This window comes from Rosa rugosa, chromosome 3 (assembly GCF_958449725.1).
Source record: "Rosa rugosa chromosome 3, drRosRugo1.1, whole genome shotgun sequence".
NCBI lineage: Eukaryota > Viridiplantae > Streptophyta > Magnoliopsida > Rosales > Rosaceae > Rosa > Rosa rugosa.
The window spans coordinates 5,291,472-5,315,469 of record NC_084822.1 but is presented as its reverse complement, the minus strand read 5'-3'; the positions used below and the strand labels follow the sequence as shown (position 1 = coordinate 5,315,469).

At 39.1% G+C, this 23,998-nt stretch overlaps 3 protein-coding genes across 7 annotated transcripts; all 3 read left to right on the top strand.

Moving 5' to 3' along the window:
- Positions 1-615: 615 nt before the first annotated feature.
- On the top strand, positions 616-22,379 carry LOC133737077 (F-box/FBD/LRR-repeat protein At1g13570-like). Its single transcript, XM_062164703.1, has 3 exons — positions 616-924; positions 21,283-22,104; positions 22,209-22,379. Exons 1-3 carry the CDS (start codon positions 922-924, stop codon positions 22,377-22,379), a joined length of 996 nt encoding a protein of 331 aa, XP_062020687.1. The 5' UTR covers positions 616-921.
- Positions 10,182-13,716, top strand: LOC133740686 (F-box/FBD/LRR-repeat protein At1g13570-like). 5 transcript variants are annotated; one of them, XM_062168635.1, is made up of 7 exons: positions 10,182-10,488; positions 10,755-11,561; positions 11,666-12,266; positions 12,348-12,435; positions 12,658-12,720; positions 12,818-12,882; positions 13,022-13,715. In XM_062168635.1, exons 1-3 carry the CDS (start codon positions 10,486-10,488, stop codon positions 11,861-11,863), a joined length of 1,008 nt encoding a protein of 335 aa, XP_062024619.1. In that variant the 5' UTR covers positions 10,182-10,485; the 3' UTR covers positions 11,864-12,266; positions 12,348-12,435; positions 12,658-12,720; positions 12,818-12,882; positions 13,022-13,715. The 5 variants fall into 5 exon arrangements, with proteins under 5 accessions (XP_062024619.1, XP_062024617.1, XP_062024620.1 ...); XM_062168633.1 differs by having other exon boundaries at positions 12,634-12,882; positions 13,022-13,716; XM_062168636.1 differs by lacking the exon at positions 12,658-12,720.
- On the top strand, positions 16,889-18,095 carry LOC133735996 (uncharacterized). Its single transcript, XM_062163431.1, has 2 exons — positions 16,889-17,265; positions 17,407-18,095. Exons 1-2 carry the CDS (start codon positions 17,176-17,178, stop codon positions 17,692-17,694), a joined length of 378 nt encoding a protein of 125 aa, XP_062019415.1. The 5' UTR covers positions 16,889-17,175; the 3' UTR covers positions 17,695-18,095.
- Positions 22,380-23,998: the final 1,619 nt, after the last annotated feature.

The window sequence follows — 23,998 nt, the reverse complement described above, 5'->3', positions numbered from 1 at the left end:
GACTTTTGATTAAAGTGGGTTGGAGATGCAAAATCTGAATTAATAGTAATAACACTAGAGGTGTCAAATTATGAAATGGCTATGACTTTTGACTAAGGGACTTGGAGATGCCCGAAACTTGTGGAATTTAATTGAATGAGAGACTATTACTTAGTTGACACACAACTCCCGTTCCATCAGAGACTTAGACTATTACCACAATTGATTTTTCCTCGATTGGTTTTTCGGTGATGTGAGCTTTTGTTTACCGATTATAAGTGGATATGAAGTTAGACAAGATCAGCAACCAACTAAAAGTAATGTTTATAGAAACAATATTAGCACCTACCACCTAAAGTATTTAAAATTTAGTGAACCCTTCCAGATTAGCAACAAATTTTATTTGAAAATACAAAAAATAATAAAATGAAAACGCATGAAGTAATAGTCATATTCATTCATTATACCGAAAAAAAAAAAAAAAAAAAGTCATATTCATTTTGTTTTATCTTTGGTTTGTGTTGTCTCTTCTCCATTTTGTTTTGTTTTGTTTTCTCTTTTCCATTTTGGTTAGTTTCACAGTTTAGAAGGCTTGGTTTCTCTTTTGGGCTTTGCCCATCCTCTGTCCCGGTCTATGGGGTTTGGTAGTTTGTTGCGTTCGGCTTATAAATACGAGTTATCATATACAGCCTCAAATTCTCACTCGGCAAAAACACTATGAGGCTATGAGCTGTTCGCAAAACTGATCAAAGTTCCAAGCCTAGTAATTCTCTGTTGCTTTGTCTCTCTCGCATGCAACCCAAATTGGGTTTCCAATACTTACTTTTGGTTTGGGTCATTGTGAGAAAAAGCTTTTGACGCACCCCGGCACTCGCAGTGGTCTCGGCAAAGGGAACTTCTCCGGCGTAATATCTCCACATTTCTGGACAAAATTGAAGTGATATGGTAAGTACTTGGATTTAGATTTGTGTAATTTGCATTTGACTTAATCCATTCAAGTAGTGAATAATGTGCGAAGTTTCGTGTGCTTTATGAGTTGTGTTGTTCTTACCGTGGATTTAGGGAATTAGGGAATCCTCTCTGCCTTTATTTCACTGGAAGTTAGTTACTTTTTCGAATTTTGTAGCTCAAGATTCTATCTTCTGCCAGTTGGCAGCGGAAAATAGGGAGTTTGCATCTGGTAAATAGGAAATGCTAGAAATTTTTCTATTATCAGATCAGTGATTTAGTATTCTTTAAAATGCTTCAACATGTCAGGAGCAATTGTCCTGTTGGAAAGTGGAGATGGAGTTGGACAGAATCAGCAACTTACCAAGTGATGTTATAGTTAAAATTCTGTCATGTTTGACTCTTAAGGAGGCAGTGAGGACAAGTGTTCTTTCAAGCAGGTGGAGGAACAGATGGGCTATGCTTTCAGGACTTATATTTGATGAGAAGTGTTTCTCGACTGAAAACTGTGCAACCTTCGTGAACATTGTTTATCATGTACTCTTAAGTCACATTGTCCCCATAGAGAAGTTTGTGCTTTCTCACCCACATGTTATACCTACAATAGATATTGATCGATGGGTTCTTCATCTATCAAGAAACTCTATTAAATTTTTCGAACTTCGTATTCCTGATGGGCCTCAATACAAGATGCCATTATGTTTTTTTTCTTATCAAGATATGATTGAGCTGAAGTTATCTCAGTGCTTGCTGAAACCTCCAGCCACAATTAAAGGCTTCAGAACTTTGAAGAGGGTTAGATTTCAGCGTGTTGCCTTGGCCCAAGATGTGTTGGAAAATCTGATTCTTTGCTGTCCTCTGCTGGAGAGTTTGGAAGTGATAGACTGTGATGGCTTTACCCATCTCAAGATTGATGCACCAAATCTTCGATTCCTTTCTTTCTCTGGTCGCTTGGAAGAAGTTAGTCTTCAGAATACCTTAAATCTTGCTGTTGTTCACTTTAATTTGTGGGGCATTTATCACAGACAAGATCATGTCAGTTCTTCCAATTTGGCAAAATTTTTCGTTGACCTGCCTTATATTCAGAGGCTTACAATTGATGGTTTTGCTGTACAGGTAACTCTGTGCTTTCCTATTCCATTAATAGTAATTTATATAGCTATAAGAATTGTACCATATTCATTGAGTGTTCTATTTAATTTCTGCATCTTCTGCTCCAGTATTTATCTGTTGGTGACTTGCCTGGAAGGCTCCCCAAACCATGTCTAGAACTAAATTTTCTCTCTCTCCTCGTATACTTTAATGATCTTGCGGAAATTTTAACTACTCTATATCTTCTGAGAAGCTCCCCTGTTCTGGAAGTACTACATGTTACGGTGAGGTTTACTCTGTTGATGTCTGCAGTATTTGGTTATGTTAGTTTGAAATTTCAAATCAATTCTACTATAAGAATTGGTTGTTTCGTGTCACATGGCCGATATTCTGAAGCTATTAACCTTATCCAGGTCCACCATGAAGAACAGGTCATTGCTGTTGATGAAGAGGCAAACTCTTGGTTGGATAACCTAGATGACGACATGAATTGCTCGTTCCCCAAACTGCGACTTGTTCAATTAACCGACTTTTCTGGTTGCAAAGCTGAACTAGATTTCATCAAATTTTTGCTTCTAAATTCACCCGTGCTTGAGACGATGACTATTAGGGCTTTTTCTACCGATGGTACTTCAGAAGTTTTAAAGAAGTTGCTCCAGTTAAGGCGTACCTCAAGTGCAGAGATTATATACTTGGATCCCTGATTGATCAATGAATCTCGGCAGCAACCACTAACAGGACTTGGTTGAAGATGATGTGTTTTTGTACAGTCATTAATCTCTGTTTGTCTGAAGTCTGAACAATGTAGCAAATCCGGTAGAATGTTATTCCAACTTTCCTACTTTCTGAACAAAATGGCTCCGGTCGGTAGTCTGGCTTGACTTGAAAATCGGTCGAGGAATGAATCTCAGGGTTTTGGTTTGAGCTCAGTATATTTTCAGTTGGTGACATTAGTTTTGTGGATACAGTTTCTATTTAAAAAAGCGGTAAACTGGACTTTTGTCGGAATTTTCCTCTTTTGCTAGCCCAAATGGGATTGGACTTTGCCGTTTTGGACAATATGTACACTATTAAACCTTGATGTGGAGTACTTTATCTTTATGATGGTTCATGGTTGCAAAATTTTGATCCTTTTCAACTATTTAACTTTCAAATTATAGCAATTACCAACTGCACGTCTCGTGCGTAAACCAATAAAACAAAACCATATGAGGTGGTATGCGTGTTCCAGTACAACTTTATTAGTCAATGTGCCCTTATTTTGATGGTAATCGGTCACTTTGCTTTTTATTTTATTTTTATTTTGCCCCTTGTATGAACTAGACTCTGCTATAGTCCTCGCGACGATGGACACATGGTATTCGCGTTATTCTTATTGTTAATCGGTAAAATTAATTTTCAAACATTAACTCTACCCCGGTTGGTTCTCCACTGATGTGAGACTCTTTTTACCGATTAAGAGTCGATATGAAGTTGGACAAAATTAGTGACCTACTAAATTTTAAAACTGTTGAATTACTTAGGTAATGATTCTCTTGATAGCCCCACAAGGATGAGTCATTATGTGTAATTTCTTTGATCAATGTAATGAGTTGACACTTCTCTAAAAAAAAATTTTAAAAAAAAATTAATGTTCATATAAACAATATTATCACTTGTCATTTAAAAGTATTTAAAATTTAGTGAAGTTTTACAGAATACAACAAGGATCTGCTAGGGTTTAGGGTTTAGGGTTTACTCATAAGCCGGTTGAAACCCTAAGAAAGATGGGGTCGGTTACGACTCCTATATGCAATTGGTCTTTCTTAGGTGGAGAAACGCCTAGGGCTGAGAAGACCAAGTCATATGCTTCTGTGCTTTCGCGTCCTTCCATCCCCCTGGCAAGTCTTCCTCCACCGGTGGTTTTGGATGGTAAAACTACAGTGACAATTTCAGAAGATGGTTATCAATCTGGTTTGGCACGATGCAGGCATATGCTTCTGGGTCGCCTGCATTTGGGTCCTAAGGATAAACCCTATTCTCCTGCTGATTTGCATAAGAAGTTAGGTCTTCTTTGGGGTGACATTGGGTACTGGAAAATTATTCCGTTGGGCAAAGGGTTTTACTCTTTCAGTTTTGCTTCTGATGATTGTGTTTCCAGGATTTGGGCAATGGGATCAATTTCTTTGAAGTCGGGTATGCTTCGACTCATGCGCTGGGTTCCAAACTTTTCCCCTGCCAATCAGCGCAACACTAATGCGCATGTGTGGGTGAGATTTTGGGATTTGGGTCTTGAGTTTTGGGAACCCACTACCCTCTTTGAGATTGCTCATGGAATTGGTGTTCCAATCAAGATTGATGAGAATACTCTGCAGCAACGGTTTGGGCACTATGCTAGGGTTTTGGTGGATATTGATCTCTCCTCCGATCCTCCACTAGATTTGGTTATCAGGCGTGCTTGTGGTGAATCCTTGGTGCTCACGGTGGAATATGAGCGTCTTCCTGATGTTTGTTCTCACTGCAGTAATGTAGGGCACAGGGTGGCATCTTGCAAGCTTGTGCATAACTCAGCCCTTGACCTTCATGTGGAGGAGGTTGTTCAAGGCAGGGGTCGGTCCCGTAAGCGATCCAATAAAAGAAAGCGTCCAAAGCAAGTCTATGTCCAGAAGAAGGTTGTGGAGGGGCCTAGACCTAATGCAGGGAAGGCAGTGATGGTTGATGATACACCTCCGGCAAGGGAGGACGCGAGAGAAGGACCTTCTTTTGTGCGTAAGTCGCCATCTCCGCCTCGGGTTACTTCCCCGGCAAGGGTGCCCGAAACACAACTTCCTGCCATTGTTGAACAAGTGGTAGCTTGTGTTCCTATTAAAAATAATTTTCATACACTCTCTACTGACAGTGAAGATGAGTTTAGAGAGGGAGACGAGTTGGTGATTGAGAGGGATGGTGATGGGATTGGTGATGCACAGGTTGGTGATGGAATTAATCTTGCACACGTGGTTGATAGTGTTACTAGGGGAGTGCATGAGATTGAGAAGAATGATGTTTTTAATGCAAATGGTATGCATGTGGGTGAGACTTTGGAAGACAATTCTCCTACGCAACGTGTTGCAGGTGACCAAGTAGCAGCGGCATCAAACTCTCACAATAATTGGTTTGAAGAGTCTGAGAGAGAAGCAGAGAATGAGTTCACTGAAGTTGTGTCTCGAAGCCAGCAGCGGAGGTTGCGAAATGCAACCTTGGCTCAGAATCGGGAGGCATATATTCGGCGTTCCAAGGGTGGTTCTGAATGAAGATTCTATATTGGAATTTGAGGGGTATAGCTAATGACCCCACTCAAAATGCTTTGAGGAAGTTTATTACAGTTCATAGTCCGGAGGTTTTATGCATATCTGAACCCTTTGTCGCTTTGGATAGTATTCCTGCTTCATTTTGGAGCTCTTTCAACATGGTTAAAGTAGGTACTAATGACCGAGGCAACTTATTGCCCAACCTTTGGGTTTTCTGCAAGGTCTCACTTTTTCAATCCGTTCATATCTTATCTGCTACGGATCAGCAAATATCTTTTATGATTTTATTGGACTCCACTCCCAGCGTTCTTACAGCAGTTTATGCGAAAACTACAGTAGTGGAACGTCGCCGTTTATGGTTGGACATTGCAGATGTTAAAAGCCGTTTTGTATCAGGTCCATGGTTAGTGTTCGGGGATTTTAATGCAGTTTTGGGTGCACACGAAAAGAAGGGTGGAGCTCCTATATGTCGTACATCATGTGAGGAGTTTCAGGCCATGTCTGACACTTGTGAATTGGTTCATGTTGATACCAAGGGTGCACAATTTACTTGGGCTAGAAGAAGAGGCGTTCGTGGTAATGTGGAGTTGCGGTTGGATAGATGTCTTGCTAACTTAAGTTGGTTGGACTCCTGGGACTCATTTGTTGTCTCCACGTTGCCCCGGTTCAGCTCTGATCATAACCCATTGCTCATGACATTTTCAAAGTCCTTTGGAGATCGTCAAAGTCTTTTCCGGTTTCATAAGATGTGGCTCGAACATAGGGATTTTCATAGTTTTGTTAAGAACTGTTGGGAATCTACTAATACTTATGGTTGCCCTTTGACGGTTCTTCAGCACAAATTGCGGGTCTTGAGGAAATCTCTTCGATCTTGGAATTGGGAAGTGTTTGGTGATGTTAATAGAAAAATTGATGCTAATCTTGCTGAGCTTGAAGCATTACAATTATCCATTGCTACTTCAGGAGGTTCAGATGATGATTTTACTAAGGAAATTGAGTTGCAGGCAAATTTGGCTGAATCCATGAGGGTGCATGAGTCATTTCTGCGTGAGAAGTCAAGATTGCGTTGGTTATCTGAAGGAGACCGTAATTCTTCTTTTTTCCATGCAATGTGTAAGATTCGGAAAGCTAAATCATCAATTCATTGTCTCAGGGAGGGTGATCAGGTATTCGATGATCCTATTTCTATTCAAAATCATGTAGTGGCATATTATATGCATCTTTTTGCTGATCATCATGGTTGTGAGGATACTGGTCTTGTTTCAAGGGTTATTCCTTCACTGGTTACAGAGGCAGATAACGCTAACCTTACTATTATTCCTTCTTCGGAGGAGATATTCACTGCAGTGAAGGCTATGGATCCGGACAGTGCTCCAGGTCCAGATGGATTTAATGGCCATTTTTTTGTCTCTTGTTGGGACATTGTCGGTAAGGATGTTTCGGCGGCAGTTCAACATTTTTTCAGATTTGGTATATTGCCAGCTTCATTTAATTCTAGCCTCATCACTCTCATTCCGAAAGTCGAGCATGCAGATTCTATTAAGAATTTTCGGCCTATAGCACTTGCCAATTTTGCATTCAAGGTTATACCGAAAATCCTCTCTATCAGGTTAGCCTCCATTGCTTCTAGAATTATCTCACCACAGCAACATGGGTTTGTACCTGGGCGGCAGATTTCAGATTGTATTTTAGCTACTTCTGAGTGTTTCAATCTCCTTGATAATAAATGTTATGGAGGGAATGTGGCTATTAAGGCAGACATCACGAAAGCTTTCGACACTATTTCTTGGGATTTTCTCCTCCGTGTTCTTCAAGCTTTTGGTTTTGACCCGGTGTTCATCAATTGGATTCGTATTCTCCTCCATTCTGTAAAGCTCTCATTATTAGTGAATGGCAGATCAGTCGGTTATTTTTCTTGTGGTAGGGGTGTGCGCCAAGGTGATCCACTATCTCCCTTACTTTTTTGTTTGGCTGAAGAGGTGTTAAGTAGGGGTATCACTACTCTTGTCAATACAGGGCAGCTGCACTCTATGTCTTCCCCTCATGGTATCCGCGCTCCATCTCATGTCTTATTTGCAGATGATGTGATTGTTTTTTGCCGGGGTGATAAGCGTAATTTGAAGGTAATGATGAATCTTTTTGAGGAATATGGGCTTAATTCGGGGCAAGTTCTTAATCGTGCTAAATCAAATGTTTTTATTAGCAAGCACATTCACCGAAGACAGCACTCTATTGTTTCGACTCTGGGCATTCCGTTAGGATCAGCTCCTTTTACTTATTTGGGTGTGCCTATATTTCGTGGTAAGCCTCACACATCTCATTTTCAAGTAATCGTTGACAAGATTCGCCTTCGGTTTTCTAGTTGGATGGGTTCTCTTCTTTCAATGGCCGGGCGTTTACAATTAATCAAGTCTGTGATTTATAGTATGCTGACTTACAGCTTTCAAGTGTATGAATGGCCAGTTACTTTACTTAGACGGTTGGAAGTTTGGTGCCGAAATTTCTTATGGTCAGGTTCCATTGATTCACGTGGAGTTCCCTTAATTGCTTGGAAGAATTGTTGTTATCCGGTGGAAGAAGGTGGTTTGGGTCTCAAGCAATTGGTGGTTCTAAATCGTTCTTTGCTTCTCAAAAAAGCATGGGATATTTTTACTTCTACCTCTGACGGTTGTACTCTTCTTCGTGCTCGTTTTTGGCGTGATGGGAGGTTGCGGAGCTCCTATGCTATCTCTTCGATTTGGCCTGGGGTGAGGCGTTTTTGGCCAAGAATAATTGAGAATAGTAGGTGGTTAATTGGGGATGGTTCAAAGATTCATTTTTGGAGAGATAATTTTGTTGGCAGACCATTAGTTGATTTAATTGGATTGCATGAGGGAAACGTTAATCATCTTAATGGTACTGTTGGTGAGTATATTGAAGATGGAGCTTGGAATTTTCCACATTTGCTTCAACTACACATCCCGGGTTTATGTGATTTTTTGCAGCAACAAATCCCTATATCAAGGGAAGCTCATGCAGTAGATACTTTAGTTTGGATGCCTTCTTCATCAGGTACGCTTAGTGCTAAAGAAGCTTTTAATTTCTTAAGGCCTAAACTTGCTTCAATTGAGTGGTGTAAATTAATTTGGTGCAAGTATGTTGCTCCACGTATGTCTCTTTTGGTCTGGAAAGTATTGCGAGGCCGGGTCCTTTGTGATGATTTTTTGCAAAAACGTGGAGTCTCTCTTGGTTCAATTTGCTTGCTTTGTAAGAAGCATGGTGAGTCATTAGAGCACATATTTCTTAGTTGTCCTTTTGCTGCGTCAATATGGACTTACATGATGGAAAGATTTGAATTGGGTGGTCTCCCTGGCACATTATTGGAGCTTTTGTTTAAAGGCCATAGAGTTGGTCGCAGCCCTTAACTAAAGGAGTTATGGATAGCTTGTTTTTGCTCATCTCTGTGGTTCATTTGGCGAACAAGGAATAGGTGCAGGTTTGACGGTATTGTGCCCAATGCTATGCATGCTTGTAGGATGATCTCAGGTTATGTAAATACTTCTGGCCGTATAGCCACTGGTTGCATGTTCAACTCTATCCAGGATCTTTTTGTAGTTAAGAGATTTGGGGTTCCTTGTAAACCTCGTCGTGCACCCCGTATCATAGAGGTAAATTGGTTTCCTCCTTTAATTGGTTGGGTTAAAATTAATACAAATGGGGCATGGAAAATGAACTCACCGAGTGCGGGTTATGGTGGAGTTTTTCGAGACTATAAGGGTGAGGTTCTTGGTGCTTTCTCCTCCAATTTAGATATCCCAAGCTCAGTTGCAGCTGAAGTAATGGCGGTAATCAAAGCTATTGAGTTGGCTTGGGTTCGTGATTGGAAGCATGTTTGGTTAGAAGTTGATTCATCTCTTGTTCTCACATTCCTTCGCTCTCCTCATATGGTGCCTTGGCAGCTTCGAGTGGAGTGGGGTAATTGTCTTCATTGGATTTCTCAAATGCATTTTCGTTCTTCACACATTTATAGAGAGGGTAATCAAGTTGCTGATGCTTTAGCTAATTTTGGTGATTCTTTATCTGATATGATTTGGTGGGATTCGATTCCACAATTTGCAAATTCTTTTTGTGCTCGAGACCGTTTAGGTCTTCCTAATTTTCGTTTTAGCTAGTTTGTAGTTCTTTAGTTGTTCTTGAAGAGGCATGTCTCTTCAATCTTTCGAGGGGTAAGGTTGTTGTCTTCCCCTTCCCCGTCTTGATGTACTGATTTTTCTTTTTCTTTCAATAAATTTTCCTCGTTCTGTCGAGGTTTGCCGGAAAAAAAAAAAAACAGAATACAACAAATTTTATTTCAAAATACAAAGAAAGGAGAGTTAATGTTTGAAGAAGAAGAGTAAAGTAATAAAATGAAATCGCATGAAAGTAATATAGTCATATTCATTTTGTTTTACCTTTTGTTTGTTTCGTCTCTTTTCCATTTTGATTTGTTTCCTCTTTTCCATTTGTGAAAAGTTCCAGTTTAGAAGGCTTGGTTTCTCTTTTGGGCTTTGCCCATCCTGTGTCCTGGTCTGTGGGCCTTGGTGTGCCTGTTTGGGTTGTTAATTGAAGTTGTCAGATACCGACCCAAATTCACCATCGACAAAGACTGTTGCAAACTTGCAACTAACTTCCCTAATCAGCCCAATTACCCGCTCAGCCCAATGCCCAAGCTTCACTCCTCATCTCTGCAAGGACCACCAGCTAGAATGAAGACGAACTGTATCTGTCCTTGTAAATGAATTACTCCGACTTTAAACATGTGAACCCATTCCTTCCTCGTAAAGGAATCCCTCCTACTTTAGGAATCACTTCTAGTCTCCTACTTTTAAGTATGTGTAAAAAACCCATTCCTTTACTTCCTTGTGAGGTAATCACTCCTACTTTTTTGGTGTAAAGGAATGACTCCTACTTTAAATATGTGAAACAAACCCATTCCTGGGCATGAGATTGTTTTAATTATTTTGCAATTCCCCTTTCTTTAACAAACTCTCCCACCAACGACACTATAAGCTGTTCGCAAAACCTAATAATTCTCTGTTGCTTTGTCTCTCTCGCATGCAACCCAAATTCATAGTTTTAGTTTGGGTCACTGCGAGGAAAAGCTTTTGGAGCAGTGGTCTTGGCAACGGGAACTTCTCCGGCTTAGTGTCTCCACATTTCTGGACAAAATTGAAGTGATATGGTAAGTTTTCAAGTATGTGCGTAGCTTTGTGTGCTTTTATGAATTGTGTTGTTCTTCCGGTGGATATATAGGGAATTAGGGATTCCTCTCTGCCTTTATTTCACTGGAAGTTAGTTACTTTTTCGAATTTTGTAGCTCAAGATTCTATCTTCTGCCAGTTGGCAGCGGAAAATAGGGAGTTTGCATCTGGTAAATAGGAAATGCTAGAAATTTTTCTATTATCAGATCAGTGATTTAGTATTCTTTAAAATGCTTCAACATGTCAGGAGCAATTGTCCTGTTGGAAAGTGGAGATGGAGTTGGACAGAATCAGCAACTTACCAAGTGATGTTATAGTTAAAATTCTGTCATGTTTGACTCTTAAGGAGGCAGTGAGGACAAGTGTTCTTTCAAGCAGGTGGAGGAACAGATGGGCTATGCTTTCAGGACTTATATTTGATGAGAAGTGTTTCTCGACTGAAAACTGTGCAACCTTCGTGAACATTGTTTATCATGTACTCTTAAGTCACATTGTCCCCATAGAGAAGTTTGTGCTTTCTCACCCACATGTTATACCTACAATAGATATTGATCGATGGGTTCTTCATCTATCAAGAAACTCTATTAAATTTTTCGAACTTCGTATTCCTGATGGGCCTCAATACAAGATGCCATTATGTTTTTTTTCTTATCAAGATATGATTGAGCTGAAGTTATCTCAGTGCTTGCTGAAACCTCCAGCCACAATTAAAGGCTTCAGAACTTTGAAGAGGGTTAGATTTCAGCGTGTTGCCTTGGCCCAAGATGTGTTGGAAAATCTGATTCTTTGCTGTCCTCTGCTGGAGAGTTTGGAAGTGATAGACTGTGATGGCTTTACCCATCTCAAGATTGATGCACCAAATCTTCGATTCCTTTCTTTCTCTGGTCGCTTGGAAGAAGTTAGTCTTCAGAATACCTTAAATCTTGCTGTTGTTCACTTTAATTTGTGGGGCATTTATCACAGACAAGATCATGTCAGTTCTTCCAATTTGGCAAAATTTTTCGTTGACCTGCCTTATATTCAGAGGCTTACAATTGATGGTTTTGCTGTACAGGTAACTCTGTGCTTTCCTATTCCATTAATAGTAATTTATATAGCTATAAGAATTGTACCATATTCATTGAGTGTTCTATTTAATTTCTGCATCTTCTGCTCCAGTATTTATCTGTTGGTGACTTGCCTGGAAGGCTCCCCAAACCATGTCTACATCTAAATTTTCTTTCTCTCCTCCTAAGCTTTAATGTTCTTGCGGACATTTTAACTACTATATATCTTCTGAGAAGCTCCCCTGCTCTGAAAGCAGGGGCGGATCTACACTATAAGTGGGGCGGGCTCAAGCCCGTCCGAGAATTTTGAGCCCAAAAAAAAAATTAGATGTATACATCTTTTTTTAGTTAGGTATTGTCCAGCACTCCAGCCCAAGCCCGTCCAGTTCACTCGACTAGTCGACTTCGAGTCTTCGACTACGCTCCAGCCTCCAGTTCGTCTAAGTGAGATCTCTCCTCGGCTCCTCGCCTCCTCCTGTCCTCCAGTCCTCCTCCTCCTCCAGCTCTGGGCTCTGGCTTTCTCGGCTAGTCGGCTTCTCCAGTCCAGCCTCCAGTTCGTCACTTCGTCTAATCGTCTCTCAGACTCTCACTTTCTCCTAGTCCTCGGCTGAGTCGGCTCCTCCTGTGCTCCAGTCCTCCTCCTCCTCTAAACTTCTACAGCTCTGGGCTCTGGCATCAAGTCCATCAACATCAATTTGGGGCAATGATTCAATGTAAGATTTTGTTTAATTGAATCAATCTAATTTGGGTCAATTTATAGGGTTTAAGGATTGATGTGAAATTCATGTTCATAGGTTGTATTGGATTGAAGATTTCGTGGATTGAAGAATGAAGAATGAAGGTTGCGGACTTGCGGTCAAATTCTCTTGGTTTGGAAATCTGGTATGCAGCGTTGAGCGTTCTCTCCTTCAGTCCTTCTCCTTGTTTTGCAAATCTGCAATTTATCGTTTTATTGTTTAATTGATGTGGGTTAAATGTGATGTGGGTAAGTGGGTTTAAATGTTTAATTGATGTGGGTTAGTGGGTAAGTGGGTTTGAAACTTTGAAAAATGTTTGATTAATTGTTCCAACTGCTGCAAGGTTAACATTGACAAAGTCTTGCAGCTCTGTCTCTGGAAGATTTGGTGCAGGAGAATATCATGAAGGAATTTAGCAACTGGATCATAGGTTTTAAGTGAATGGCAAAATCTTGAGTCTACTGCAATACTGAGGTGTTTTTTTCTATAATATATATATATATATATAATTTTTTTTTTTGTTTAAGAAATCGAAGCCCGTCCAAGGTTTCAATCCTGGATCCGCCCCTGTCTGAAAGTACTACATGTTACGGTGAGGTTTACTCTGCTGATGCGTGCAGTATTTTGTTATGTTAATTTGAAACTTCAAATCACTTCTACTATAAGAATTTGTTGTTTCGGTAATTGTTTTGTCACATATCCAATATTCTGAAGCTTTTAACCCTCTTCAGGTCCTCCTCCTCCGCTTTCGTCCGGTCGGCCTCAACCGTCTTCATTCTGTTGATGAAGAAGCAGAGTCTTGGTGGGATAACCTAGATGACGACATAAATTGCTCATTCCCCAAACTGCAATTTGTTCAAATAACCAAATTTTCTGGTTGCAAAGTTGAACTAGATTTCATCAAATTTTTGCTTGTAAATTCACCCGTGCTTGAGACAATGACTATTAGGGCTTTATCCGCCAATGGTTCTTCAGAAGTTTTAAAGAAGTTGCTCCAGTTAAGGCGGACCTCAAGTGCAGAGATTATATACTTGGATCCCTGATTCATCAATGAGTCTCGACAGCAACCACTAACAAGACTTGGTTGAAGATAATGTGTTTGTGTGCAGTCTTTAATCTCTGTTTGTCTGAAGTCTGAACAATGTAGCATATGGGTAGAATGTTATTCCAACTTTCCTACTCTCTGAACAAAATGGCTCCAGTCCAGCATCGGAGGTAGTCTGGCTTGACCTGAAAATGGGTCCACAAATGAATCTCACGGTTTTGGTTTGTTGTCGGAGTTTTTTCTCTTTTACTGGCACAATTGAGATTGGACTTTGCCGTTTGGTATGTATTAAACCTTGATGTGAACCGAAGTACTATCAGTACTTCTTTTATCTATTTTATGACGGTTCATGGTTGCAGAATTAAACCAAATTAATGCACGTCTCGTGCTTAAACCAATATTTTTCAATTTTATTGTGGGATAGATATTGGAGTTGAAGGGGAAATGATGTTAGTTCAGTGCATAAGAATTGTGCGCACATCAGACCCAAGGACATGATGTATTGGGAATCAAATGTTCCTAGCTGGCTGGCTCAGGCAGTCGGCCAGTCACTTGTTCTGAATTGTCTTGGTGGCGGCTAGTCGTGGTCGGAGATCGTGCCTTGGGTCCTGGTGCGCGTCCATTGGAGGTCGGCGGCGGCGGATATCCGTCCTTCTCTGCCACAGGAATTCGTGAGTGCAGCCGGCATATTCGGACACCAGAGACTTTGTTTTGGGGCCTAGATCGATCGGCGAGGGGTTGGACTGGTGTTCTGCATGGGGCGGCTACACCGTTGGGCTGGGGTTGATTCGGGTCCAACCCGGATCTGGTCCTAGTTTTCGGTTTAGGGTTGGAGTCTGGGCTGGATCTGGTGTTGGGCCTGGGGCCCTATTGGGCTTCTTTTGTTGTTGCTTTTTGTATTTGGGCTTGGTGCCCTTTTGGAGTTCTTTCGCTTTCATTTGGTTTTACTTTTTGTTACTTAGGCAAGGTCGATGACGGAAGGTTACCCGTTGCTCGACGCATTTCTGTGTGTGGAGGTATGGTGCACCATATCGTTGGTACTATTTTTAGATTTTTTAAAGGGGATCGGTGATGGAAGGTTACCCACTACTTGACGCAGATCTTTGCGTGGAAGGATGATGCACCATATCGTTGGTACCTTTTTACATTGCCTGGGTATTGTCCAGTGCTTCCTCAAATGTTTAATTGCATCCTTTTGCGTTGTTCTTCATACGTTTTTTGTATTTCTCAATTCGATGTAGTTTTTACATCTATCGATTGTAATATTTTTATTTGATAAAAACTTCTCAGTTTGCTTGAAAAAAAAAAAAAAAGAAGAAGAAGAAAGAAAAGCCATATGGTGTAAATTTACAGAATGTGAAACCTGTGGACTATATTTCTCAGTTCATGGAACATAAAACTTTATATAACCAACATATAGAAACCAAAAGTAAAATTATCCATCTATATATTGCCTCTGTTGCTTCACCCATTTCTATATTATTGGGTTGTAGAGAGGTGGTGTGCGTGGTTCGGTACAACTTTATTAGTTAATAAGGTCTTGTATTGTGATGGTAATCGGTCATTTTGAATTATTTTAATTTTTCTCTTGACCTTTGTATGAACTTGACTGCGCTATTGCTGTCGGGATGATGGATATATGGTACTTGCAGACTACACAGTAATCACTCTATTATTCTTATTGTTAATTTTTGTTTTAAGGTTTTGTGGCCAAACTAATTTTTAGTCATTACTTTTTAAAATTTGTTAAACATCAGTTGCAATGTGCAATTCACTAAAGATTGCAGCCCAATACCATTTGGTATGGCTGTATCAATCTTCTTCATAAATGGGAGGTCATGAATTTGATTCACGAAATACTAGTTGTTAAAGAAGAAATACTGGTTGTTATAAAGAAAAAAAGAAAAGTAGCTTAAGACCGCAAGTCTGCAAAGGGTTAAATGGTTAATGAAGGGGAAACAGAGATGTTTTGTAACAGTTGGGCGGGAACGAATTCCCAACCGTCGTGTATTGTGATGCATAGCCATTGATGAGTCGTGCTTATTTCATTTCTCCTCGGGCTAACTAAATTTCTAATTCCTAAAATATAACCTTCACCAAACTTCAAAGCCTCCTCGACTTCTCTCCATCTGTAACTCTCTTGCCTAGAAACCCTAACTGGTTCTTCTCGTTACATCAACATCCGGTATGAGGTGAATAGGTGATGAGCTTCTTGGTTTCTTAGCTTGGTGGTTGAGCAGTGATCATAGGGCTTAACATCTCCATATTTCTGGATAAAATGTCAGAGGTAACTGTCTAACTGATGGGTTTCCTTGGTTTTGATTTCGTGCAATTTGCATTATTTTCATACAGTTCGATCGATAATTTTTTATTTAACTAAGCATGTGGAAGTTCTCCATGCCTGTTGTGTTTTTCTCGTTGTCATGGAGTCACAGAGATCATAGTTCTCAACATTCCTTTCGAGACAGAAGTTTTATCAGCTTATGTACTTTGATTTAAGACCTATCTTGGCTTAATCCAATGTGATAAAAGAATCAGAGTCTCAGCCACTGTCTCTTTGGTAGAACCTATGCATTAGAGGATTACTGTAAAGCCTAAAACCAAATCCTTCGATATATATGGACTAGTTATGAAAAGAGAATGGAAAGCTACTTCTTTTCTAGGTGATAGACTATATTAATTAGGCATTGATGTTCTGAATGTAAAGATATGATCTTTGTTGCTTAATTACATTCTCAAATAGACAATGGCATAGTTAAAATGGTCTGGACACTACTGGTCAACATATTTGATCAATGATATTTTCTTTTCTAATTAATTGAAAGTTTCAGGAGCAAAGGAAACCACCTAATTAAGCCTCCTTCAAAAGTAGAGGCGGAGTTGGACAAAATTAGCAACTTACCAAGTGATGTTATAGATATTATTTTGGAACATCTGTCGATCAAGGAGGCAGTGAGGACAAGTATTTTATCAAGGAAGTGGAGGTACAAATCGGCCATGCTTCAAAATCTTAAGTTTGATGAGCAGTGTGTTTCAACTCAAAATCCTCTGATCACCTTTGCAAACATTGTTGATCAAGTACTCTTACTGCACATTGGCCCCATACGCAAGTTCAAGCTTTCTCATCGAGATCTTCTAGCCACTGCTGATATTGATAGATGGGTTCTTCATATATCAAGAAGCTCTGTCAAACAGTTGATACTTGAACTCGGGAATGGTCAGCGCTACAACTTGCCTTCATGTTTGTTTTCTTGTGAAGACATAATCTGTTTGCGCTTGCATAATTGTATTCTAAAACTTCCATCAACTTTCATTGGCTTCAAGAGTTTGAAGCGTCTTAACATTGACCCAAAATGTGTTTGAAGATGTCATAGTTCATTGTCCTATGCTTAAGGGATTGATTTTGAAGATCTCAACATCGATGCATTAACTCTCAAGTTCCTTGTCATTGAGGGTGATTTTGAGGATGTTAATCTTCGGAATACTTTGAGTCTTGAATATGTTTACATTTGCTTTGGAATTCAATGTCAAGCAAAAGCGGGTTGTTGGCAGTTCAAGCAATTTGCTTAAGTTTGTCGTTCACCTATGTCACATTCGATGTCTTGAAATTACGAGTTACTCCTTAAAGGTATAGGGTGTTTCATACTTTCATCTGTTTTCATTTTTTTTTTTTTTTGGTAACATGTTTCATACTTTCATCTGATGATCATATGAAAGATGATGGGAATCATATGCTAATGAGTTTGCTTTCTTACTTTCGCCACTTTGCTGCAGTATTTGGGTGTTGGTGCCTTGCCTGGAAAGCTGCCAGAACCATTAATATATCTGAAAATTCTTTCTATGAGTGTAAGCTTCACTGATCTAGAGGAGATTACAACTGCTCTATGCCTCATAAGTAGCTCTCCAGCTCTACAGGAGCTAGAGATTTTTGTGAGTCTATAACTTTCTTGATGATATTGTATTCTTGAAATATAAAATCTCTACTATATATCTCTACTTTCAGAAAAGTTGTAGTTCTGAGAGATATATTATAAAATGTTTAAGATAATGATGTCATTGACCTTATTTTAGGTCCACCGTGACGATGGGGATGTTGTGGGTGAAGTGAATTCTTGGTTAGAAAATTTAGACGACAACTCGAATTATCAGTTCACCCAACTTCGAGGTATAGAAATAACTTGCATCTCTGGTGCCAAAGTTGAACTAGATTTGATGAAATTTCTGCTGTTAAGTTCACCTGTGCTTGAGCGGATGACTCTTCAGCCCGCTTCTGGAGATGGTTCTTTGAAAATGTTAAAAAAGGTGGTCCAGTTTAGGCGTGCCTCAATGCAAGCTGAGATAATCTTCTTGGACCCATGATTGATCAAGAATTACCCAAACATAGTAACAAATGATGTTTATCATCTGCAGCTTATAGACTTGGTTGCATTTTGATGAGTACATTAAGTGCAACTCTTTATGGTGCATGTGCGTTTGGATTTCTGATGCTGTCTCATATTGGTTGTACTATCTGGAATTGTCATTGTTGAGACTCGTTTTCATTAGCTAGCAAAATGTCTGGTTTTCCTATGAATCAGATAATGAGAAGCATAGAGATACTAGAACTCAAGTATGATGCTAAGAGGATAATATACTCTTACCGCTAAAGATCTCTGTCTTGGTTATGGCACTGGTAGTACTGTAGTAGCATAGGGTAGCATAGCCCTAGACTAAGGAAGAAATCAGTTTTCTGTTAATTTCCATTTATTTTCAAGTATAAGTCTTACTCGATCTTTATCAACTCTATGGTTTATGGTGATTATGCTAGAGAGATATATGTTGTTTCCAACCGTATCAGTGGAAATACTGTTGTACACTCTCTTCCAACGTTTTTGTAGTTTTAAGACCTGTTTTGGTTACTCAAGGGGGCTGCAGTGGCTGATTAATTAGTTGTAATCATATAATGATTTCATATTACATTACTCTAGTAGGGAATTAAGTTTATTGAAGAATAGTGCAGCAAAGAATGATAACAATTAATGTAGGAAATTTAATAGAGTTTTCTGGACTGAGTGTGGACCGCTGGAAGTAAATAAGGAACCTACATCCATACAATTGAATCCTTTGTCTATTACCATGCAAATTCCAATGCACACTAGTTTCTATTTAGTTTCTGCTAAAATTAATGAATCCTTTTGCTTTTCACCCCAGGTTCCTCGTTCAGTATAAATATATGGCTTATTCACAATTCTTTAAATCACTGTCCCCAAAATTAAAGATGCGTCAAACTTTGTAATCCAATCAATCTCCTAAACTAGGGCTATGGTCAGAAGAACTAGGGTGGCCAAGTGGCCAATGTTTCTTTGTTCACTAATTAGATAAAAGATTGTTGACAATACTTCTCAGCTCGTTATTTACATTGATCGGTTGATTTCCATTCGAGTCTCGTTTCTTTTTTAGTCATGAGTTTGTAACTTTGAATCACGTTGATTATGCATGTAATTAAAAACGACAAAATTTTAAATAATTACAGCGCATCTATATGAACATAATTAGGCATCTTAGTTTCAAATTAGGAAACAAGCAAATTACGGCACATCTAATTGTAGTAAGAGATCTATATATTATATGAGGGAAGAATTAAACAAAATTATGGTGCATATATCAGCATTATGATTTTGCGGCGCCAAGGAAAAGATATCGACAAAACATTGTTCAACGCATTCACTACAACAAAGAAAAAAAGAGAAGTCCCTACATTTGTCGTATAGGGCTAGTCGGGTTGTACGCCTGTGTGTGCACTGAAAGTGCCTTGTGTGCTCTAGATAGACGGTGAGTTCCTTAATTCGTCAAATGGTAGCAATTGCCTAGTGACAAGGTGAAGTCAAGTGTCGTCGGGTTTATCCTCCGACCGCAACATAATAGAGAAGTTGCGCTTGTGGTAATTATGCTATATATGTTGTAATTGGTTTACAAATCGAGTTATCTTTCGGTTATGTCACCGCTATGTCAAAGCAAATAGAGTAGCTAGTAGAACACTCTTACGTAGTTGGTGCCTGGTTGAATACATTTATTTGAGTAATCTCCTGTTATCATTTTAAGATGATTTAGATACTTATTTTAATCAGAGGTTTAGGCTCAATGTCCCCCTCTTGTATTCAACAATTTCATTAATCAATGCTTGAGGTCTGCTCTACCAATCATTTATTAAAAAAAAAAAAAAAACAGAAAAATCTTCCGTGTCTAAACCAATTTGCAAACATTGGCTCAAACTTTTTTTTTTATTTACACTAAGAGTTTTTCTATTGGAACCTCCAAATTTACTTACTTGACCTCTATGCTTTTTACACCTCTTATCAAATTTTCAAATACTAAATTTACTCACTAAACCTCACTAAACTTCCTCAAATAACCTCACTCATATAATTTGCAAACAAATTATTATCTTTAAAATAAAAAATTTAGTCATTTCAATGATTTAATCACTCTATAAATCTTAACTAAATATACATTTCTTAATCAAAATTGAGTTTCAAAAATTAATGTCTAATCAATAAGAAAATGCAATGAACTATTATGTTTTTTTTTTAATTTTTTTTCTATTTTAGCTGTGCAAAAAAAAAAAAATGAAGAAATCATTTGTTTTTATTCTAAAAAAAAAAAATCATTCGTTTTTTAATGTTTTTTTTTTTTGTATTTTTTGTACCACATGATTAATTATTTAAATATTTTTAGTTTTTTTTTTGCAAATTTAATGGATTGACTTAGATTTAGGTCATAAATCATAAGAGGATTTATTTTGTTTTCCCTCACCAATATGCATTCAACATATATATCATATATTTTTATGTCACATGATCTTAATCATATTTTTAATTCTTATTAAATATATATGAATGCTTTAATGAGTATGTAGTGAAATTGGAAAATGAAAATAGATAAGGAAAATAATAAGGAATACAATCTAATATTATTGAATTGGAAAGTCTACATAAAATAAATATAATATTTTTTTGGTATAATTATTGTCCTTAATAGTCATTTTATAGTAGGTTATATATGTCATTTAATAATTCATAATAGAGTGAGGTCAAGTGAGCAAATTTAGAGGTCCCAATAGAAATTCTCTTACACTAATTGCATTTTTATGGCATGATAGGGGATAAGCCATGATCGCCATCTTGGTAGCAATATGCAATGTGGACTGGCCCAAACTTGCTTCAGTCAAAGCTTTGAGAGGCTTCTTGGGCCCGGCAGGATAGTGTCCGTAATTTTAGGCTCATTGCCAAGCCTCCAACCCCCATTTGGACACCCACTTCAGCTTCGCCGCGTTCTCTCAACTCGAGCACGCCGTCACGACAGCGGCAGTTCTAGCTCTACCCGACTACTCCGAGCCCTTTACGGTGTGTTACCAAGTTGTCTGTTGCTTTGTCTCTCTCGCATGCAACCCAACTTGGGTTCTTTTCCTTAGTATTTGCATTCTTAGTTTTTAGTTTGGGTCGCAGTGGTCTTGGCAAAGGGAACGTCTCCGGCTTAATATCAGCACATTTGTGGACAAAATCGAAGTGATACGGTAAGTTTTGGGATTTAGATTTGTGTAATTTTCATTTGACTCATTCCATTCAAGTAATGAAGTATCTACGAAGTTTTCTGTGCTTTATGAATTGTGTTATTCTTACGGTGTGGATATAGGGAACTAGGGAATCCTCTTTGCCTTTATTTCACTTGAAATTTGTTACTTTTTCGAATTTATAGCTCAAGAATGTATCTTCTGCTAGTTGGTAGCGGAAAATTAGAAAGTTTGCGTCTGGTACATTTTTGTATTAGTTGTCAGAGTTTAGAGTTTAGGGTACTTTGGTTGCTTTCTATCTCATCCCGACACACTATCAATGATGTTATCAACACCACACGACATAGTATCAGATCAATGATTTAGTATTCTTTAAAATGCTTCAAACATATTGTCAGGAGCAAACAGAACCACCCAAGTCCCGTTTGAAAGTGGAGATGGAGTTGGACAGAATCAGCAACTTACCAAGTGATGTTATAGATAAAATTCTGTCATGTTTGACTCTTAAGGAGGCAGTGAGGACAAGTGTATTTTCGAGCAGGTGGAGGGACAAATGGGCTATGCTTTCGGGTCTTGTATTTAATCGGGAGTGTGTCTCGACTCAGAACCGTGAACTTTTTGTGAACATTGTTGATCATGTACTCTTAAGTCACATTGTCCCCATACACAAGTTCGTGCTTTCTCGCACACATCTTATACCTTTTAGAGATATTGATCGATGGGTTCTTCATCTATCAAGAAACTCTATTAAAGTTTTCAAACTTCATATTCCTTATTGGCCTGCAAAATACAAGATGCCATTATGTTTCTTTTCTTATCAAGATATGATTGAGCTGAAGTTATCTGACTGCGTGCTGAAACCTCCAACCACATTCAAAGGCTTCAGAACTTTGAAGAGGGTTAATTTTAGGAGTGTTACCTTGGCCCAAGATGTGTTGGAAAATCTGATTCTTTGCTGTTCTCTGCTAGAGAGTTTGAAAATGAGAAACTGTGATGGCTTTACCCATCTCAAGATTGATGCACCAAATCTTCGATTCCTTTCTTTCGCTGGTGGATTGGAACATGTTAGTCTTCAGAATACCATAAATCTTGCTGTTCTTCACTTTAATTCGTGGGGCATTTGTCACAGACAAGATCGTGTCTGTTCTTCCAATTTGGCAGAATTTTTCGTTGACCTCCCTCATATTCAGAGGCTCACAATTGATGGTGAGGCTGTACAGGTAACTCTGTGCTATCCTGTTCGATTAGTAGTCATTTATATAGCTATAAGAATTGTACCATATTCATTGAGTCTTCTATTTAATTTCTGCATCTTCTGCTCCAGTATTTGGCTGTCGGTGGCTTGCCTGGAAAGCTCCCCAAACCATGTCTAGATCTAAATTTTCTTTCTCTCCTTGTTGTCAATTTTAATTTAGTACTCGCAAGTGCACGCATCAATTGTAGAATAGAGGTGCAACTGTGCAAGCATGAGGTCATTCCCTCAAGGACTGATTGAGACAATTTTGTTATGACAAATGTGCTATACTTAAGTGAAACAAACTTATTTTTATGATGATTGAGTTGTAAACAGAAAATTAAAGAAAGAAAAACTAAAATTACAGACAAGAATGAGTAATGAGATTCTTTAGAGTTTAAAAACAGATTATGAAGATGCTAAAGCATTGAATCCACCACCTAGTACTCTTATCCGATTCTCTAGTTGATAACAATTGAATTCCCTAGATATCATGCTAAAGATTTCCGTACATAAGCCTTATTGATCCCAGATATATGCCAAAGTTCTTCTAACCTATGAATTCCAACTTATTGATCCTGTATAGAACTCAAGTAGCCAAACTATAATTTACTCCACTTAATGATCAGGTTCAAGCAAACATGTTCAACTCCATTAAGCACAAAAGAACTAGGAAATCATAACAAGAATATCGACTATGATCAAGCACTTGTATTCTTAATTCACAACTCTTTAATCACAAGATTGAATTATCTTTTGGCACCCTAGAAAACATCTACTCATTGATCAAGCATCATGTTCTCCAACCAAATAACTCATAAACAAAACCTAGGTCTTATTGATCTCGAGTAGGGCTGGGCGTTTTGAACCGGAAACCCGAAAATCCGGCCCGGACTGGCCCGGACCGCCGGGTTCGGGCCGGGCTTTGAAAAAAAAAAACATGAAAATTTGAGGCCCGGACCGTTTATGAATAAAACGGGCCGGTCCCGGGCCTGATATCTCAGCAGCGTAAAAGCCCGAATAACAGCCCGCATAACCCATAGTGCCATATGTCCCTCTGTGATAGGCTAGTTATTTAAGTATACTGTGAAATTGACCACAGGTGATCACCGAACCCTACTTACCTAGACTTTTTTTTTTATCTGATCCTACTTACCTAGACGACTCGTTTTGGAAAACCCTTATTCGCCACTCGTTTAGCACGACCTCAGCTCTCTGCCTCTCTGTTCTTCGAACCCTAAAACCCCAAATTTCAGATTTCCAATCCCAGCCTATTACGCCCAATCAAGCTTCAATCAGTTCGTGTATAACTTTCATCAGCCTGTTAAATCCATTGCTTGTTCGAAATGGCCACTTCTGGGAATGAGATCGTGCCGGCGAATCCATCCACTGAGGGCAGTGGGGCGACTGAGGGCGGTGCGGCGACTGAGGGCGGTGCGGCGACTAATGGCGGATCGGCTACTGGTGGAGGAGCCGCTACTGATGGCGGTGAGGCGACTTCAAGCCAGGCGACTTCTCTTTCTTCTGCTTCTTCCTTTCCCTCTTCTGCAACTCATGGCCTCATAATCATATGATTAATTGAAACCATTTCTCATAGATTCAATGGCTTCTGGATTGGATTAGTGAAAGATTGAAGTTTTTGTATATATAGTTCTAGGTGGATGATTTCAAAAGCAGCCGGAAGTTGGTGAGGTGTGCTGAAGTCGGCATCTTGGCCGGTGAGTTGCTAAACCAAGGTTCTATATTCGGAGGCCCTCATCGGGTTTGAATGTTTGATATATGAACCACCTTAATCGGCCTCTTCTTCGATTTGGAGCTTCTAGTCCTTGCTTCCTCTCTCTAGCTACCGAAAAGCCCAGAAAGCCCGAAGGACCGGCCGT

Bases quoted from the DNA above. Each gene is read 5' to 3' on its own strand.
- LOC133737077 (XM_062164703.1), top strand. The intron at 22,105-22,208 runs GTAACTCTGTGC...CTTCTGCTCCAG, and splicing joins TTGATGGTGAGGCTGTACAG to TATTTGGCTGTCGGTGGCTT.
- LOC133740686 (XM_062168633.1), top strand. The intron at 11,562-11,665 runs GTAACTCTGTGC...CTTCTGCTCCAG, and splicing joins TTGATGGTTTTGCTGTACAG to TATTTATCTGTTGGTGACTT.
- LOC133735996 (XM_062163431.1), top strand. From the start codon at position 17,176: ATGAGTGTAAGCTTCACTGATCTAGAGGAGATTACAACTGCTCTATGC. The intron at 17,266-17,406 runs GTGAGTCTATAA...ACCTTATTTTAG, and splicing joins TACAGGAGCTAGAGATTTTT to GTCCACCGTGACGATGGGGA.